General features: G+C 46.3%; 1 protein-coding gene across 2 annotated transcripts in view; it reads left to right on the top strand.

The window, feature by feature from the left end:
• The window catches only part of IL1RAP (interleukin 1 receptor accessory protein), a 48,806-nt gene that overhangs the window by 12,521 nt on the left and 15,510 nt on the right, over window positions 1-20,775 (top strand). For both annotated transcript variants that reach the window (XM_065640374.1, XM_065640375.1), the window contains exons 2-6: window positions 4,534-4,601; window positions 16,395-16,680; window positions 17,434-17,626; window positions 19,361-19,526; window positions 20,311-20,382. In XM_065640374.1, coding sequence (XP_065496446.1) covers window positions 4,535-4,601; window positions 16,395-16,680; window positions 17,434-17,626; window positions 19,361-19,526; window positions 20,311-20,382 — 784 coding nt within the window. In that variant the 5' untranslated portion in view covers window position 4,534. The remainder of the gene's footprint in view (window positions 1-4,533; window positions 4,602-16,394; window positions 16,681-17,433; window positions 17,627-19,360; window positions 19,527-20,310; window positions 20,383-20,775) is intronic.

Here is a 20,775-nt window from a genome sequence, read left to right as displayed (position 1 = left end):
TAAGCAGCTGTCTCCAGTGCTGCTGGGTGATGATGCAGAGTCGTGGGCATGCGGTCGTCCTGAGGGGCTTTTCCAACCTAAATGATTCTATGATGTGGGAGCTGAGGAGCTGTGCCCCTCTCTTGAGCGCCAGCCCCACGCTGCAGCCCTTCAGCCCCAAGTCCATGTGATGTGGAAGCAAAGTATTTCCTAAGTTAGCCCACCCCGGGTTTTGTTGGCCTTCCTGTGTCTGCATCCCTTTTCCTGGGGCCAGTCCTGCACTCTCAGATGCTTTTGACTTGGAGGGGCTTGGTACAGAATTACAGAAAGAAAATAATATGTAAGACCTGCTCTGGCCAGTGTTATTTTTTTCTTCTTTCTGAAACTGGTTTATTTTAAATGCCCTTTCAGCCGGAGCACTTAGTGGCGAGGTTTTGAAGGGTGCTTTTGTTCTGCGTGCCGGGGTGTGACTTCTCAGTGAAAAGCAAAAAACCTGTCAGCTCTCCCTAGGTGCCTGTGGTTAGGAGGGACAAAGGCATTTTCTTGGAAAATGCAGCATTGTTCTGTAGAATTGATACAGTGTCTTTGAGAATAGGTGTACAGTAGTTACTTTGAGTGCAGCACTCTTTGTTAATTATTTGACACCTGTCTTGGGTTTTATAATTGCTTGGAAAGCGCGTAGGCTTTGCAAGGTCCATGCTGCTAAGGGCAGGAGTGAAAAATTCTTTGCCTAGATCTGTTTGGGAAGGGTGTTTTATTAAAAGGTGTTTTATATGAATAACATTAATGTTTTTTTTCTGACATAAAGGCCACTGCTGGCCAGTATACAATGAAAAAACAAACCTTTCCACCACCTCTGCTTTTAAGAACAGGAGACACTTCCATGACCTTGTTCTTCCCACCCCGCTTTTCCTGGCTTCTTAGTAGGCAGAAGGTGAAAGTTTGAAGAAGAAAATGCTCAGGAATGAAAAGTAAACAATTCCTGATTTGGAACAAAATGAACATTTCAAGTAAATTCCTTAAAAAAAAAATATGAGCAACAGCAGTGATGAATTGTTTTCCCCAACTGCTTTTTTAATTATTACTATTAAAATCTTAATTTCAGGAGAGATTAAGAACACCTCTGAGTATATTGGTCTCATGAGAAGTTCCTGGAGTGCTGAGAATGTACCAGAGCTCTCCAGCTGCCTTCTGGCAGCTCTGCTTGCCTGCTTTTGATTTGTGGAGTGATTTCTGAGCTGGTCCGCACTTCTGCTCGCCAATTTTACCCCTGGCTTCCTTTAGCGTTTGATTTTTATTTTATTTTTCTGTATACTAGAAGTGAGGTCTGTGACCTTTCTGGGTGGATGCAGTTGGGGGAACCCCTCCGCTTCAGCTGGCGTTTTGCACTCTCTGACTTCTGGCTCCTCTGATTGCAGCCAGAGTTGCTGGTGTTTCCGTGTAGCAATACCAAATTGTGCAATAAGTTAATCAGACACCGCTACAATTGCATCATATACAGGCAAGATGGCAACATGCTTTCTGATGACATGAAACAATGCAGCAGGTTGCTGGAAAAGGCTGAGTGAACTCTTTGGTTCCTGGCAAGACCAGGGTGTGTTGTAGTCTTGTGGCGTCAGGTTCTTAGAGCATTGCAAAACCCACCCTCTCTCTGCGGCTGAATGAGCAGTCCAACGCTCTTTTCCTGGTGTCACTGGCAGAATCACGTTATCCTCCCTGGGAAGAAATGGTGACATTGTGTGACCACAGGACTACTGTGGAAATACCTTTCTATTTTGGAGTATATCACAGATTTCATGCCATTTCAGTCAAAGCATCACAGTGCTAGCAGTGCTAGTACATAAGAGTTGGTCCATGTGCTGCATTAGTAGTACAAACCATCAGATTCTGTGGCATTAATTTGATTTTTTTTTTTGGAATAATCATATACCACAGGAAAGGAGCTGGACTGCAGAAGCCATCCTGCCCTACAGTCCCTTCTTTTTTTAGTTCATTGTGCATGCAAGCTCTCAATTTCTTCAGCAAAGTGGGAGAATCCTCTTCCTTATCTCAGCTGGCAAAAGCTGATGTGGTGAGGGCATCCAGGAGGTTGTGATGACCCGCCTTGACCAGCCCTTGACTCTGCGCACATGCCTTCCATGGCCCTTTGTATTTTGCATGGTGTGAGAGCAGCCAGGGCTGTGGTCAGCTGAGTCCCATTCCCATAATGGTGAAATTGCTGTAATCTGACAGGCTCTGTGTCCGTCTGTCTCCACTGATAAGATCTCTGGAGAGTCTGGAATGAACCAGAAGTGAAATCACACTGTGCAGGGCTTCTTGTTTCATGCTCTACCCAGCTATAAAATCAGAATTTTCCTACTAGCAGGCAGAGTGTGGAACACTTGGATACCTTACTTGTGGGAACAGAGACCTGGTGGCTCTTTGAGACAGTCAAAAGGAACATGTTCCTATGAGCATAGTTAGTGGATGTAAATATTGGCTTGCTGCAGAGTTCATGTATCACCGAGTGAAACGTAGTAGTTTATTTTGGCCTCAGGCCACGTAAATGGCCTTGCTGTAAATGAGAGAAACTCATCCAAAGTCAGTAGTTGTCCCTCCTTGCTTCAGGGCTGAATTCAGTCTGATTTGTGCAAAATGCAGGAGAGAATCACTGGAAAATAAGGGTGAGTTAGGACACTCTGTGCATTTATCTAATAACAAACAGAGAGGGAACCATGAGGGATCTTTATTGTGGGAACGATCCTCCAGCTGTTTACATTCCCTCTCTTCCAGCATCTGAATTACCCAAAGTTTTTAAATTCCAACCAAAAATGCAGCATGTTGGTTCTGTCTGATCTGATGGCATAAAGATGTTCCATCTTTCTGCAGCATTTCCAGGGGGTAGGAGTACCTCAGTTTGTTTCCTCCATATGGAATCATCTTAAGTGGCGTTGGGAGCTGGTTGTAGATAGCAATAGAGAAGGGTTTGATTAGTAGTTGGCATTTCAGTTTGGAAGAAGGAGGTAGGCATCAACCAGCCCTTCCAGCTGGACCCCAGGGAAGAAAACTCACCTTCTTCCCAGCTTCTTGCCTGTTTCTGAAGGCATTATGGCTTCTGAGGCAGTCTGCAGCCTTTTGCATGGACTGTGTGGGGAAGAGCAGGCTTGCTCCAGATTTCCTTTGTCTCTTTGAGATGAGTCCAGCAGAGGGAAAGCATCATACAAAGGCTTTTCAGATGCCAGCATTGAAAAGGAAGGATTCAATATCCGCCGCTGGATGTGGAGTAGTACAGTTCACACATCCCATTCTTGTTAATCTCTGCAATCTGTGCAATTTTAGGTGCTCTCTGCTTATGCTTAAAGCCCTCCTTTGTAATGCATATATTATGGACAGGTTTATGAGAGACACGTTTAAGGGAGCTCTGCGATTTCTCTCCCCACTCTGATGGAGCAGATTTCCCTGTCATCTCATGAACATGTTCCTGACAGTATCACCATGCTCATTACTGCATCTGCCTGGCGGACCTGAGATGCTTTGATGAAGCTGAGCCTGTTAACCATCTCTTCTCCCTTTGTGTTCTGACAGCACCTGGGAATATCAAGTGCAACCTTCGCCCCATTAATGAGAGCATCTAGTAAATGTCAGGTTCTGTGACTACCAGCTTATAAGTTGCACCCTGGAAAACCTAGAAACACAGGGAAATTTAATTCCAGTGAGTGAACAGCTCTGAGAGCTGAATGCCAGATACTGGAGCAGGTGACAAGTGAGACTCTGGCAGCACACATTTGTCTCAAATTACAGGAAATCTTGCTCCATAGCAGGAACGGAGGAGTCTGGTATTGTTTTTTGCCTATTAGTGCTGCTTTGAAAGTATAAACCTTTATTCAGATAATTTTCAAAAAGCATACAAACCTGGCACTTGTTTGCTCCTGCGAGGTGGCTGTTCCAAGGAGGGTTTGGCTGGAAAGAGCTGGTGGAGCTTTGTCCTGCCTCAACCTTCAGGAACAGGGTGAAGCAGTCAGGACCCTGGTAGTGGCCTCTTCTCAGGTCACCAGCAGGCAGACCTTGCAAATTCAGGCTGCGTCAGTGCGGTTGTCATTCCAAACTATTGGGTGTGTGTTCAGTGCAAATGTGCTTCAGCCACTGCTCGCAAATGCTTTTTGTGCTTGTTCTTAGAAATGAGCATGTGCTCTGGCAGAGTGAAGTCTCAGCAAAGGATCATAGTGGCTTGGGAGTCAAAGTTTGGGATTTCTAGCCTGCAAGCATCTACCTTACTCCTCGTGCTCATGGGCATAGACTATTCCAGTGACTGAAGTCAATGAGCTTGGCTGTCCTCTTCTGAGCCGACACCTCCCAGGCTTGGAGAGCTCACACAGCTGCCTGTAGGCTGGACAATGCTGCCATACAGATGCTTTTCCTAAGGAATCCTAATGAAATAAAAAAAGAACATACCAGAATTAAAGGATCATTGGGTGAGCAGAGGAATAAACGCATACACTCAGGGTTAAAAAATTGTCTGCAATGATGAAATATTGTAAACTAACCAGAAGCTCTGTGTGTGCCTTGTCTCAGCAGGATGAAGATGGTCAGTGTCCTGCCGGTTACACTCTGGCTGTGCATGGTCACCCTTGGCAGCGGCTCTGGTAAGAACGTGGCACACGATGGGTCTGCTCGCTTATTGTGGGAAGAGGTGATTTGAAACTGGAGAAAGAAAACTGGCTGCAGTGATTTTAAGCATTTACAGTATTCCTGGATGAAATGGTAGTGTGTAAAATTCTTTAGCAAAATGCATGAACGCTGTTAGTTCTGTGTGGGTATTGTATAATGCTCATGTGTAGGGGCTGAGAGGATGGTGGAAATGGGGGCATAAGCAAATAGCAACAAGCACCATCTCAAACTAGAAGTGCTTTGTAAATTCAAGCTGCCTACTTGGTCAGTATTGTTAATCCCCTTCTATGAGGGGTGAAACCAGGGCTCAGCACATGGCACTGACTTGTCACTGAGTTGCACGCAGGACCTGGGCTTGAACCTGAACTCTGCTATTCCCAGTTAGATCCGGAGGGGGTTGAAATTCCGGCTCTCGGATTCTGACTCGTGCCTCAGCAATGCAAGGGGAGAGGGGAACTTCTTGAGTGAGAGGAGCTCTCATACCCATCTCACTGAGTCACTTTCCTGACAGGAAATATGTTGTAATGCTCGCAGCTCCTCTGGCACATGTTCAGCCCAGCTCTTGTGAAGAGGCAGATTGTGTGTGTCTCGGCTCTGGACTTCCTATTTGGGGGTGGAAGGAGACAGCATGATTTGCAGGAGGCGAGTGGAAAGGGGGAGGGAGGAAAGAACAGGCGCTGGCTTTATTAGGGGGAAATGTTAAGAAATAAGGGCTGTGCAGGAGACTGGCAAGTCCCCCCATGAGCCCTTGCCCCTCTGCAGCGCTGGCAAGCAAGCAGTTATAATATTCTGAGCAGATGAACAGCTCTTTTGTCATTATCTCTTGGACCACGCTGAGTTATCGGGGCCAGAATCACAACACTCTTCTCAGCAAGGTTCATCTCAGTGTAGGGCTCATCGCAGAGGCTGAAGGCTGGGAGGCTTTTTCTCCTTGGGTTGCTCTCACAGTGGGCTGTAGTCTTCAGCAAGACATGTCCCATCCTGGCTAACAGGGACCTAGTGGAAGTGGTGAGCAGTGGGGAAACAGCAAAGGAGAAAGAATATATGGCCCAGATCTCCTCTGCTAAGCCCTAGGTGGTAGAGTTCCTGGGGAAGGAGAGACCCAGACGCAGATTGCTGCTGCTCGCTGGGAAAATCCCCGCCTTGCGTGTGCTTCTGAACGTGCTGTTCTGCTCTCCACCAACGCAATATCCTCCTCCTGCTGAGGCAGCGTTACGACACCCCACGTGCAGTCATCTTGGACTTTTTCAGAAATGGGAGGTAGGTGCAATTGAATCAGGGCTGCCCAGGAAATGTTCGAGCAATTCTAAAAGCTGAGGCTGTCAGCTGGGAGCTGTGAAATGAGCACCCTGGTGTTTGGGTCACGCAGGCTTGTGCCAATTGATCTGGCAGAACCTTCCATGCATTTCTGTGAGGTATTTAGTGCTTTTAAAATATTCCTCCTTTAGCAGGGGTTTTCTGTACAGGATGGGTAGAGTCCTTGTGGAGTGCTGCAAGAACATTTGTCGAAGGGTGATGCATGGGATACATGATCAGTTAGAATACATTTCTTCTGCAAATCCACTGTAGTGTGTGCATTTAATTTTCTGCAGGTCCGTGGGCGACAGACCCACTCTTTGGTTCAGAGCTCCCTTTTTGTTCCATGGACATCATAAACTACTTTGGGCTGTCAAAACATCTTTTGTTATTCATAACAGGCTTGGATGACTGCTTGTACTTGGATGGTGGGGCAGCTGTCTGTGCAGCCCTCTGTTACACTGGGGGGTTTCCTGGAACTGGCACCAAAAGGCAACTGGAGCTCATTTCACCCTTGCAAAGTCGTAAATACAGAGCAGCGTGGGAGACTGGACATGCTCTGATAATGTTACAGCATTTGGACTTGCTTTTTCTTCTCAGAGAGGGGAGTGTAGGTGGAGGGAGCAGAGCAGAGGTTATCTGGAGTGAATGCAGATGGGCTGTGCGCAGTTTGCAACTGCCCAGTGGTCTCCTAACACCAAGTGAAGCCATGGAGATGGGTCGCTCTCACCAGGGAACCTGGCTCCTGGGATATTTAAGATGTGTAACTTGGTAAGGGATCTTTTTCTGTGCTTTGCTATAGCAGTCATGTAATGCTGTATTGTTGGGACCAGCTCTCTCTCCAGCCCAGGCTGGCTGGGGGCTGGAGAAGGCTGGAGGCAGGTGCAGGAGCCCAGGACTGCCCAGGCCAGGGGTACCAGCCCTGCTGAGTCCTGAGCTCTTTGGGTTTACAGATTGGATGAGGAGCCACCGGTAACTAGTTTCAGCTGTAAAACACCAGCACTGCTCTGGCTATAATGCAGACAGCCTTTCCAGAGAGACAAATCCATAAATTTTATTTCACCTGCCAATTTCATCAAGAGCACTGTGGCTTTAAACATCTGTTCTTTGGGCTTGGCTGTTTCTACTGTGTATGGAGGCTGGTGCTGAAACAAAATCATTTGCTGAAAGAGAGCCGCAAGCTGGAAGAGGAAAGAAATGTGATCTGAGTAGTGTAGAGTAAAAGACTTGGAGTCTGAGGCTGAATTTATGCCTGAGTCTGCTACTCACTCATGCTGTATGTGTGGGCAAATCTCTTCTGGTCTCGAGAATATACATGATCTGCAGTGCCTAGGTTTGAATTCCTTACTTGTGACGTTTGGGACATTGTTTGCAATGGTACTCAGGGTCTTCTGCTTTCCTCAGCTAAGACATCCTTAAGATGGAAATAAGGCTTAGATCTCTCTGCTTGTGTTGTAGGATGCTTAATGAACCCAAATGTTCTGATATCCAGACAAGCATAGCAAAAACCAATGAAGCCAGTTTTGGTCTTACAGTGATTTCTTTGGCACTACTGAAGTCATGTAAATATACACTGGCTTAAAAGCGACAAAAAACCAGTAATACAAATAACATAAGAGTCAGTATGAATATGGAATAATGTTATCTTGTTTGCAGACAAAGCTGGCCAATCTTAGGTACCACCCTATTTAGGAGATGTAGCTGTAGTTGTGCTCTTTGTTCCATTTTTCTCTCTCTGCTAACCAGGCTGTTCTCCCATTCTCCAGGAGCTCCCAGCTTTTGCAGGGTGAGGGCTGGGAAGGGGATCATGGTTAGGAGTATTGTTTTAGGGAATTAGAAAAGCAGAAGGATATTGCTGCCGGGAGAGGAGGAGCAGCCTCATGCTGATTATCTAAAGGACCCACCTAGTGTGAGCTGGGCATAAATAGCCCTTTGGTGGGAGGAAGCACTGTGTTTACATGGAAAATTCCTCTGACAGCTCCCTCTGGGGCTATCAGACCGGCTGTGTGGTAGGCTGAGCCCAGGACTGGGGCTGGCTTCTGCCCCAAGTGACACCCCGACATGGCAGGCAGTGGCTGTAAGGCAGCCAGGAGCCTCATTCTAGGAGTTTTATTTTGGGCTTTGCTGTTGTTTGCTGGGTTTTGAGCTTGTCTCTTACACTTCCCCATACCAGAGGCTCTCAGGCACCAGTTTTGTCCTCTCTGAAGTCAGCTCCAAAGTACCAGGCATCACCAGTGCTTCTGGATTCAGGTGGTGGCTGGAGCACTGAAGGTCTGACCGCAGCAAGCCAAAAACTGACGTCCAGCCCCAGAGGTCAGAGCTGCCGCCTGCACCATCTCTCCTGAATGCCGATCTGCACTGTGTGTCTCTCTTGTGCTTAGCAGAGAGGCAGAGTAGCTACTTATGGCCAGGGGAAATCTGCAGATTAATAAATTACTGTCTGTAAAACACTTTGAAGATGGAAAGCCTTGCGCGGCTCCTCAGGATTATTACTATATAGTCCTTATTCTACGGATGGGGTTCCAGTGGCCTTATTTTCCTTATGATTTGTGACAGCCCCAGAAGCTGAGCAGCTTATTTTAGTGTGTAAAGTCAAAAGAAAAATAGATTAAACTGCATTATTGTTTTCTAAAGAGACTAAATCCCTCCCCCATCATCTTTTCCTGGGATTTCCTGACTGCCTCCTACTCTTCCAAACTCAGCTTCTTGCTGTCCTGATTTAGGACATGATTTTATAACTGTTCATACCCATCTGTGAGTTACTGCAGTTGTAGAAGTTTATGGTGCTTGGGGGCATGAAGTTATTCAACACCCAGGGTGTTGACAGGTGCATAGCCCTGAAGTGGTTGGAGATAAAACCTGCAGAGCAGAGTTGGCCTGGGTACAGATGTGCAACTGCAGCCGCCAGCCTCCCTCTGCACCAGCCAGACTTGTGCCCGCCGAGGGGATAAGACCTCACGTCTACTTCTTGTCAGCTGAGGAAAGAGGTTGAGGGGTGAGTTTTGTGCAGGCATCAACATGACATGACCCATCTGCGCTGAAGTGCAGAAACGTGTGGAGGAAAGCAGCCCATTTTGTGGGTGTTGCTGATGTGATATTGGATGGTCACTTTTGCTCCTCCATGTGTATCAAATAGAGCATCAGGGGACATTGGGGACCTGTCTCGTACCCTCCTTATCCGTCAGATCCCCCCCTGCAGCTGCACAGTTGTGCAGTCAGTCTCCTACACCTTATTGCACACAAGTGACTCCTGCCAGGCTTATAGACCCTTACAGTGCATTTAACTGTCTGCTGCATTTTCTGAGGCCAACTGCTGTAGTGGGTTTTTATGCAGACATCCCTGTTGATGTCTGGTGGGCAGTGCAGAATTGTTGACTGTATCTTCAAGCAGGATGGGAGGCAACAGAGCTTCTAAGTGCAATAATTAGGTTGCATGGGTTTAACTAAGCAAGCCCGTGGCAGGGCCAGGAGTTGAGCCTGGACCTTGTCAAGTCCCAGTCTGATGTCCCAGGCACACAGGAGGGCCCCTGCCAGCTTGAGCACAGCTCTAGGGTGACGCTAATCAGGTAAACCTCCTTTTCACGCTGCCTTCACTACAGATGATTTCGCAACAGATTGTTCCATTTCCTCTGTCTCTCCTCCTCCCGTGCTGCTCTGCTTTGCTTCGTGCAGCAATTTCCTCAATGAAGCGGGATGGAAAGTAGCTATTTGCTCCTTTTCTCCTTCAGGCTTTGAAGCAGTTCATAGCCCTACCTTTATCGTTTTGATCTCAATTTTAAGAAAGGCCTCCAGGAAAGCATGTCTAGCTTGCTAGAGAAAACTGATTTTTTTTTTTTTTTGACCCAGTTGCTGGAGGTAACCAAAATACTCTGCCACATGCAGTAAACACAGCTTTACGCACAGATACAGAGTGGAGGCATGGAGCTCCCTTGTAGAGGAGTTTTAAAAGACACAAACAACAACTACCCCTCCCCATGTTACAGGCTGTGCTTGATTAGATAAGGAAATTCGGAGTCAGGAGCTATGAACTCCATTATAGAATCATAGTTTTTTGGATGTTGTGCCTTGGCTGCTTCTTCTGAAGTTCTGGCTGTGCTGAAGTCAACACAAGTTTATGCAGTCAGCTTGTTTTTGTGAAGCTGGCAGAGATGCAGACCATCACACCTGTTTAAACTAGGCTTTCAGAATCTAAGGGTAACCACAATGTATAACATAGAAGTGCTTTTGGAAATGATGAGGTGTCCTGCAACAGGAAGTCCTTTTCCTTCTTCCTTTCTCATTTGTCCTATGTATTTAAATGATAAAAGCAGTTGGAGAGACAGAGAGACTCCATCCTCATGTGCAGCATCCAGTGGATCTGCTTCCACAGGGGCATCACAGCTGAGCAGCAACACGGCATGAATACAGTGAGACTTGGGAGAAGTGTAAATCCACATTGCTGGTGCCATTGCAGCAGAACCACAGGTACAGAGCCAGGCTGTGTCCAAGCTGCTCACAGGGAGATTTTTGCCAGGACCATTTCCATTTGCTCTCTTGGAGAGGCTGTAGAAAGAAGGCAGTGAGGTTGTGACAGGCCCTTTTTTGATGTATTCCAGCTAAAAGTCAGATTATAAATTCCTGCGGAGTTCATGCAGCTTCTAGGTTGAGCATCCAAGGCAGTGCTGAGCTCCAACCACTTTTTAGGCATTCTCTAACCACCATTGCCACTGCAGAGGTGGTGGGAGCAAAAAGTGAGAAGTGGCTGATCTTGGCTAGGGCTAACCCAAGTTCTTTGTCATTCCCACTGATTTCAGTACGTCTGGGTCTGTGCCTCTTTTCGTAGTCCAGGGAAGATATTCTCATTTGTTTTTTCTCCATGCCATCCTCCTTCCATCAGGTTGCACAGTCAGATGGGGTACAGACAGCATGGGGAATGCTGCCCTGCCGCGCTGCCTCGTTGCTCAGCTGCTGAGCAAAGCACATGGGGGAGTGTGATGCTGTAGGGGTTCTTGTGCAGGATGCACGTGTGAGAAGAACAACACAGATGCAATGGAAGAGTGGGTGCTTTGGGCACCGGTGTAAGTGGAAGGTGCACCCACGTGTGGCAGCTGACTACAGCTGGTACCTCCTGTGCTCGCAGCGCTGCTCCTTCATTCAGCCCAAGTTCCTCTGCTGCCTTCTCACTGACTGCTTTGAACTTGAAAGAGGGTGGAGGAAAAAAAAAATCAAGGTAGTAATGATTAATCCTCAGTTAATTGCTTTGCATGACAAACTTTTTCTGCCTGTTGATGCTGATTCTTGCATCAAGCTAACCACTGGCCTGACTCTGCTCCCTGGGTGAAGGCTGACTCATATCAACTTTACCTTCAGATAATGCAGCAGGGGCAGCTGAAGATAATAGGAAGCTGTTGAGATAGTGCAGCCCCATCTGATGCTACTGCTGAAATGGCGTGGGGAAGAGTGGTCTGCAGCGTCACTCAACCAGCAGCATCGATGGCTTCGTGTCCTGCTGCCACGGCTTGGTCCCATCTGTGTGCAAGGCAGGCCCCCTCCCAAAATTAGAGACGATTAAGGAGGTCACATCAATTTGGCAAATGCAGGGTAATTTGTGCCAGCATGATAGATGGCCTCTCATAAGGATGGTTCTTTATTATTTCTCTCACAGTACTTTTAACTAGGGGAAGCCTTGTTTTTGTAGCCTATGGGGAGGGAAGGAGTGGAGGCGGTGTGGAGTGGGTAGAATTCTGGTGGTTGAGAATTTTTTTTGAAATGGTGGTACTTAAAATGACTGCATAGAAATGCCAATCTGTGGACAAAATGGGACAGCATTTCTTGATGTGGCCTTACTCTAGTTTTCTTTTTTTGATCCATGGGTTAAGCAGTTGTCTTTTCTTGAGAAATCCAAATAATTGCACCGATTTCATCTCTGTTTTGACTGCGTGGGTGCTTGTAATGGGTGCTGCCAATGCATTTCAAAATGGAGTGTTTCAGGCGTGTATATTTGGAGCTCTGTTCCCAAGGGGGTAAATCAGTGCAATAAGTGAAAGGTTGGGAAAGGTTTCCAGAAGTGTCTGTTTTCACCTTTATGTAGCTGAGCAGCAGCATTACTTTTTTTCCCCCCCCCCGCCCCCCCCACTTTTGATTTTTTACTCTGCATCTGGAGGAGCCACTTTATTCAGCTTCATTTGGCTTCTGAGGAGTCTGTTTTGGGATGCCTGATGTTTAAGCGTGTTGTAGCACCAGCTTTGGAAATGGGAAAGATCTGACTATTTCTGTATCAAAATAGGTTTCTGTCCCTTGTATCAGTAGTAGATACCCCTGTGAACACCCATTGTGACATACAGTCCAAGCAACGAAGACATTTGGAGTTATCTTTGCCAGTTCACTTGGTTCCTGGTGCACATCAGGAGGAACAGTAGCGCAGCAGCCCACTCTTTATCTCAAAGCACGTGAAATCAGGATGAGCATCTTCATCCTGACTTTTCTGCCTGTACTTTCTCTTCCTGTGCTGGTGGTGGGTTTTTCCCTCTGCCATGCAGACTCCCTCCAGCCTGTGTAACTCTCATCCCTTTTTCCAAGGAGGGCTGTGGAAACAGGACCACTTCTTACCTTTTTCCTGCGTTGTCTCTCAGGGGTAGGTATTACGGGTCATAGACTGCCCTGCTGTGTGACTGCAGAGCAGCCGCTGGTGAGAGGTGTCGGTTGAGGCATCTGCACCTCATTGGTAATGGGAGGAGGGTGGTTTCTTTGAGAAGTATTTTGCAGAGACATTTCTAGAAAGTTGCACTTGTGGGATGGTGGATTTTTAGATTATTTTGTTGTGTCCCTCAGTTATGTGTGTAGTGCTCCATTCCCTGCAGTGTGGAAGGGACCATGGAGTTGCATGGAGCTCCCTCATCTCTTCACTGGTTTCCATTTGTCAGTGAACCCCTGAAGTCAGAGCATCAATGCAATCAGGAGCTGCTTTTAACCCAACGGCTGTTTTGTGCGAGAAACATTTCAAGAGAGCAGAAACTCATTTCCTAGGCTTAGCCAGTGAAAACAAGTGTGAGTTGCTGCCGTCACAACATCATAGAAGTTAGTGCTGTTTCTCACAAGTAGAATGGCTTCTTGCATCTTCTTTCTGCAGTGCTCTCTTGAATATTGTTACTGGAGTCAGGATGTATCTGTCTGTGTGTGTATATATTCTTTTTTTTTTTTTCATAATGGGAGCTGCTCTGTGTCAATGAAGTTCACTGTGAAGTCATTAAATTTGTTCAGACTATTTCCAGTTCAGACTGACATCCAAGCAGCTGCACGCTGGTGTTAGCAGCAAATAGGCTCTGAAACTCCAATGAAGGTAAAAAGAGTGGAGAGGGCACAAAACATCACAGAGAGCTGTTACAAATTAAATTATAGCAATAATAATGCGAGCATCCCCTCTGCTTCATGTGTGTATGAGGAGTGCAGGCGGCTGTCTGGGCTCAACCCACCTGCTGCAAAAGTGCCACCACAGCAAAGGATGTTGTTGGCACAGGGAGAAGAGCCACATCACAGCTGAGGAGGAAGTGGTTCACAAAGGTGTGTGTATGAAGGATGCCCTGTGGTCCCCTCATATACCTTGTCAGGCTGAGCCCAGCTATCTCGGGTATAAAACATCCCAAAAATCATAGTAGTACTGCTGTCAGCATGACATGGGGAGGAGGGAAGTTGTGCAAAGCACCGCAACTCCTGGCCTCAGTGTTTTCTGTGTGAAGGAGCTCTCTCTCCAGCCCGTGGTGTTTCTGCCATCTCTGCTGTGAGCGGTGGATCAAGGCTTTGCTCCCTGAGCCTTCGGGGCTGTGCTGGGCTGGCTTTGCCCCAGCAGCCAGAGGAGTCCTTGTCAGCAGGGTGGCAGGCACAGCCTGCCATCTCAAGCTGTGTGGCTGCGCCTGCTGTGTGGTGTAGCTGCTCGTTACCAGCACAGTTATGAGATATGTTTGGGGTTCAGCTCAGAGCATGCAGCACCACAAGGCAGGATGCACATGGGGAGCCTCAGGACTAGCTGTTTGGTGTGACAGTGTTCCTGAAGTCAGGTCTGAGACAAAATCTCCAGGTACCGTTCTTATAGTAAAGAATAATAAGTCACCTCTTCCCCAGCCAAGACAAGACCCATACATTGCTTTTGAGTAATCTAGAAAGGAGAAAAAAAATAAAACAGTTGTATCTATTTTTGGTAACTCATTCAGGTAGAACAGGTAACTAGTTTTATAATGCTGATTTATGAGCTGTTGCAAAATGCAAGAGCTGTTCACGATTGCAAATTTCATTGATCCTGACTCCAAGAATTTCAGTACTGTAATGTTTTATATAGTTTTCTTCCTCTTCCGTCATGCCATTTGAAGTAATACGGACAATTTGCCTCTATGCAGCCAAGAAGAGACAGCAAAGTCACATGCTGGGAAGAGAACTCGAGTGTCCTGATTTACAGACCTAGGTCTGCCCCTTACAGAGAGGGAAAGCTTTTCTTTCTGAAAACAAATGCCCCCCCCTCCATGAATAGTAAGCAGTACTTTGTCATGCAATTAGCAGGCAGTCTATTGCAGGCCCATTTGTCTGATTTACCACTCTGTTTACCGCTTGATCATGCTTAATCCAGTAGCTTGACCCCACCAGCATAAAGCAGTGTACTGGTTCTGGTTGGCCTTGACCCTCATGGCAATTGGTGACTACGCACCTTCCCATGGTATAAAGCTTCCAGTAGTGGTTTGTCTTTCAAAATGAGCCCTGGTGCTGGCTGTGGTAGCAACCGTACTGGATGATGCTGTGCAGATCTAAAAGAAACATCTATATGTTTTTTAGATGACAAGCAATGGCACTTTCCAGCCATGGTTTGGGGTTCCTAGTAGCAAATACTTGTACCTTGGGTGGCTTTGCTGCCTCTTCCTAGTCCAGTTCACTTTCTTCCTCCAGAAGCAGCACTCTGTCGTATGGGTGTTTGGCTTACCACAGGAGGAGCAGTGCAGTTTGCATTTACATTTATGTGTAAACCTGCCAGAAAACATTTCTGTTCTTACTGGCCCAGATTCCTCCTTGCTGTGACTAACCATTGCTGAGCCACAGGAGTCGGTGTTGATGCCTTAAAGCGCTGGGGCCAAGCTGCATCCCAGTGTCTATTTAAGGAAGATAAAATGCCAGAAATCCTGCTTAGGGCTTGTGAAGTCAGTTCAGAAGAACAGGTCTCAAAGAGTGTATTGTATTCCGTTTTTCCTCTTAGTCTGAATTCTTCTATAATAATATCTGCAAACTGGAGAGGCTTTGCAGTGTCGTCTGTGGTGTGCCTGTGATACGCTGAGACACCTTTCCTGGAGACGGCTGCAGGCAGCATATCCCTCTCCTATTCAGCTCATTTTGGGCTCTCAGATGTCAGGCTGCCCCAGCTAATGCCTCCCAGCAGCTGCAGGAGATGCGCTGGATGCTGCCCTGCCACGCTCTGCCTCGTCAGGGCGGGGAGATGGGGGATGCAGTGACAGCAGCTTCTACGTGTGTCTCAGCTGGTGCTGGCAGCGCAGGTTGCCCTCAGGTTTGCTGACACCCTGGTATCGTGCTTTGCTTGCACAGAGTCCCTCCGTGACTGGGCATCCTGATGGGTAGGAGGAATGGAGTGGAAAGGAGCTCTTGGAAGAGAAATGGGTTTTGACTTGTGCTGTTTGGCCTGAAACTATTCACTAATGACAAGAATAAATTAAAAAGAAAAAAAGGCACCGAACGGCTTTTTCTCATGCTGCCCTGTTTCTATGTCGGCCTGAGTCTGCAGTGAGCTGTGCTGAGCCTATGGAGCTGAGCTTGGGGAGTGCACCTGGGGGCTGCCTGGGGATCTCCAAGGGAACCTGCTGCCACCTCCATAGTGTCCCTTCTGCCCCTCAGCCTCCCTTCCCAAACTTCACTATAAACAGTTGCTACATGTCGCTTGTACTCTTTGTGTTACCATGGCAGGCGTTGCGTGAATCCATCACAGGAACGACAGCCCTTGTTTCCAGAACCCACAGTCCAGCTTCTTCTGGCAGGAGCAATGGCCCATAGCTCCAAGGGAGGGTTGATGTTCATATTATTTCTCTTCTTCCAACACCTCTATTTCCATCTTCCCTGTCACTGTGCCTGGATGCACATACACCTCTGGCATTGTTTTTGCCCAGATTTCATCTTCCTACACTGGTTATTTTTAGGGTTGGATTTTCTTGGTGCTCCCCTGGAAGCCTGGTGTTTTACGGCAATATCCTGTCATATTGTCCTGATGGGGGATAAATAGCTTGGAAGGAGGTGTATAAAGGAAAGAAGAGGTTTGCAGATTCTCTAGAAATGAACACAGTATTCTTGCTCTGCTTTATAAAAGCCCAGTTTTCTTCCACTGAAAACACCACATATTTACCTCTGATTTTAACAAGGATGGGACTGAGGGCTGTGGGGAACATGGGCAGAACTGTTCTTCTCCCACAGACTTGCAAGTTAAGATACTTTGTTCTTCCTGTTTGCAGAACGCTGCGATGACTGGGGTGTGGACACCATGAAGCAGATTCAGATTTATGATGGGGAACCTGCCAAGATCAAATGCCCGCTTTTTGAGACCTTCTTGAAGTACAACTACAGCACAGCCCATTCTGCTGGCTTAACCCTGATCTGGTACAGGATCGGGCAGGACCGGGATCTGGAGGAGCCCATTAATTTTCGTCTCCCAGACAATCACATCAGTAAGGAGAAAGACACCCTTTGGTTCTGGCCTGCTCTTCTCAATGACACGGGGAATTATACATGCATGCTCAGGTAGGTTATGCAGTGTGGCTTCTGCATGTCTTCAGCATAATCAAAGGACTTTCATGGAAGCAGTAAAATTACACTGCTAGCACCAGACTTTTCTGTAGGGAGAAGACCATTTACATAAGCATTAAAGGGAAAAGAATGTTACAATTATAAGACCGCTCAGTGCTGAGCCAATTTACATCGTAATAATGCTTGGAGCCTTGCAAACATTAATGAACATGCCTCTCCTTTCTAGCTGCAAGTGTCCATGAAAATATTATTGCTGAGCCCATGGCAAAATCCACAGGCACTCACTATTAAGAAGTGGTCTGTATGTCTACAGTAAAAACAGCTACAGATGCAGGGGTAATGTTTTGACTGCATGCTAATTTGGCAAAGATTCATGAGATTCAGACTTCTAGGAAATTAAAAGTGTCTCTAAGTGTAATACAAAATGGACATAGCATCTGCTATGCACTGAGTGCAAGAGCTCTTTTTGATCTTCCTCACATAATTTCTTGTTCGTGTCTTTGACCCTATTATCTGCTTTACCAGCAGGGGAGTGGATGTTGCCTGTTAGTTATCTTTACAGGCTTTTCTGAGCCCGTGTGGCCATCTCTGGTGTTTTCCTTCCCATTTATAAATGAGTCAACTAAGGCTGTATATGCCTCATCAGTGCTATGATGCTCATTATTGCAGATGTGATTTTTATTTCATTCCACTGCAATAGGAGAAAACAAGTTTCAACTAATCAGCCCTATCCTCCTCTCTCCTTAGAAATACCACTTACTGCAGCAAAGTTGCATTTCCCTTGGAGGTTGTTGCAAAAGACCTGCACTCTTGTGTGAGCCATTCAATAAGACCTGCTGAGCAGATGTTCTACTTGGAGCACAACAATGAGAAGATCATCTGTCCAGATATTGATGGGTTTTACCCTGCTAGTGTAACACCAACTGTCAAGTGGTACCTCGTAAGAAGGACTTTTTGTGTTTGTAGTATCTGAAAAAACAATGGTTGGTATGAGAATCGTGGAGCTATATTTCAGTGTCTCCACAGCAATTAAGCTGTTAATGCAGCTTTACTAATTCTAAGAGCTTTGTTTCCACTGAGTTCAAGGGTAAAACTACCCTCGGAGGAACTTGGATAAAATTGAGAGCTAACACTGAATTATTTTACCAGCATGCACGAGTGGAGAATGCTCTAGCAGGGATTTAGGAACTTCAGTTTAGCTGCTGGCGGTACACCTGACCTGCTATGTAAGCAAGGCACCATTCCTGTAAAGGAAACCGTGTTTCATATTCCCTTTTCTGTAAAAAACAAAACAAAACCCAAAACCAACCAACCAAACAAAACCAAACACCACCTGCTAATGAAAATGGCATCCTTTCCAAAATCCTTTGAGGTCAGGAAATGAAGTTGTACATCAGGCCTCTGCAAGGACCATGGATGCTCTGTTTGACACAAACCAGCAAACCTCTTTTATGAAGATGGAGACATCCCTACCCTACCTGCTCTGATAATTAGGCTGTTTCCAGCCATCCTCAGGCTCTTGCCTACAGAATTGCTACTCAATTTTATTAAATTTTGACCTCAGGGTTTTTCTCTAGGTGGATGCCTTTAGTCAAGCAAGAATAAGAACTCTCAGGGGATGTGCAGCCAGAGGCTTATGAGACTGAATTCTCTAACTGCTTATAAAGCGCTTTTGGATTTCTGAATAGAAGGTTCTATATTAGTGAATTTAATAATAAAGTTGTTTTTTTTTAAAAAAAAAACCTACCCTAAAAGAAAAAAAAAAACAACTCTAAAACCCTTCAGGAAAAGCTTACACTTTTATCCAAGAGGAGCAGTTTCACTCTAGTAGTTGAAATGCTTTAGTTGCACCATTAATTGAAATTCACATCTCAACAATCAATTAGCAGAATGAAACAAAAAGCCCCATGGAAGTAATTTTTCAGGCAGCAAGTCATCTCATGCCTAATAAAAATCATTAAAAATGGTATATGACCCTTGCCTTAAACTGCCTGTTACGATGTATCTGATTTGGAAATGTACCATTCAGAAATAATCTCTTAGAAAATGTGCACATCTTTGGGTTTTATGACAATCAAGATGTCATCTGCATAACCCCTTTCTGAAAAGGGATCTCTAGCTTGATACTTGGCAGAAGTTTCCTGCCTCGCCTGACAGAAAGAGAAGAGTTATTAAGGCTTCTGTGCTACAGATTCTCATTTGCCATTTGCCAATTTTGGGGCCTCGATCTCAGCTGAAGTCACTCGGGGTAGCTTGATTAGTCCTGAAAGAGTTAGATGTGCTGACATCAACAGGGAACAGGTCCTTTAGCCATAGTATCCATTTGTGAATACACTGTAATTTTCTTCCTGTCTCTTTTTACATTCCCTCTTTGCTCGAGGTGCTCACCTTGATTGCAAATGTACTTCTGGATCAGAGATCTCTTTTATAAAATTGTCTGTATTTAAGGTGGGGTAAAACTATTAGGGTCATTTGCTTCATCACCTCATTTTCAAGGTGAACATACCAGTTTTTTTATTCCAACATGCTCAAAGTTCATGGTATTTAGGTCCGACCTGCATCACAATCCCAAGTATCATAGTCGTAGTTTAAAAACAGATCTTTGTAGTAGCATTTAAACAAATATCTTTACTTTTGAGTCCTAAAACTCAACTGTTTTTCTGCCTGACTCCAGAACTGCAACTTGGTGGATAACTTCTATGAACGATACCCCCAAGGGCCCAGGCTTGTCATCGGCATTGTCCGCAGCGTGCACGAAGGGAATTACACTTGTATTGTGACGTTCAAGGACCATGGAAGAGCCTATAATCTCACCAGAACCATAAAGATGAAGGTGGTGGGTAAGAATGACTTTAAAATATGTAAAATGCATGTGGATAACTGTAAAAGTGGTGAAAACAGCTAAAAGAGGCTGTCACGGGATCCATTTGTGGTTGTGCTCAATCCGCATTACCCAACTGACGTGGTATATTTTTGCTTGCTGGGGTCAGCCTTGTGTGTCTGCCCAGGACATGTTGCACTAGAGGTTCTACCCACCACCATGTCAAATGTCCCAAGCAACACAGAAGGTGACCAGGCTTAGGCTGGTGAGGTGCAGCCCATGACATGGCCAGGGGTACCCTCTGCTGGCATGTGAGTGCATAACCCTGACATTCTTGCTAATTTTTGACTCCTGTGCCCTTTGATTGACATTACTTGTGGGGTCGTCCCATTATAGCCATTCTGAGTCCCATAGCGACTGCTTCTTTAAGATCTGAATTAAATACTTGTGACAGGAAATGATGTTTGTATCTTGTTTCTTAGAAGCAGCAATAAAAACAAACTGGTATAGGTTGCGTCTTGTGGGAGATGAGAGGGGTGTGGAGCTCTTCTGATGTGAAAGGCCCAAAAACTTGTTTCTAGACTTATCCACACTGTGGAGGAGCCTCAAAATCTGGGTCTGGCCTTGAGTTTTGGGACTAGGATTAGATTTCTCTCTGTATGGAACTCCGCGGCAGGATTGTATCACAAGTTAGACTGGGACGTGTGCAGCGGGGTGTGAGGGCATCATGAGCGAGGCTGCAAAGACCCCAGGTTCTCATGAAGTCTGGGTCCCCATGGGGGGCTCTCTGTTCTTTCCCCCAGGATCTCCAAAAAAGGCCTTGCCACCGCAGTTCTCTTCTCCAAATGAGAAAGTTGTCTACGAACTTGAAGCAGGTAAAGTGCAACGCTCTCTGCCTGCTGTCGCCAGCCTGCGGGGACGGGGGGACCCAGCCAGGCACAGCAGCTCTCCCCTTCCACTGCATCCCTGGTGCTTTCCCTCACAGAGCACACGAGCTGCTGCAAGTTGCCTGGCAGACAGCGTTGGGTGCCAGTTTTTTATGCCGGAATACGACAGCACAGCTTCGAAGTTTATTTTTGCAAGCACAAATAAAGATAGCTATTCAGGCACGGAGATGCAGGACTGCAGAAGCAGATGAAACAGGGACTCTCGGCTGCTTAGAGAAATTCCTGTAGGACCTTGTCTCAGCCCTGTCCCTGGCTGTGCTTTGCTCCAACCCTCCCTTATTCAGCCCCTCAGTGGCTTCAGCCTTCTGGCCACTTTTTGGC

Source organism: Caloenas nicobarica, chromosome 8, assembly GCF_036013445.1.
Source record: "Caloenas nicobarica isolate bCalNic1 chromosome 8, bCalNic1.hap1, whole genome shotgun sequence".
Taxonomy (NCBI): Eukaryota; Metazoa; Chordata; class Aves; order Columbiformes; family Columbidae; genus Caloenas; species Caloenas nicobarica.
The sequence above is the reverse complement of the archived record's forward strand: the minus strand, read 5'-3'. Positions and strand labels throughout refer to the sequence as shown.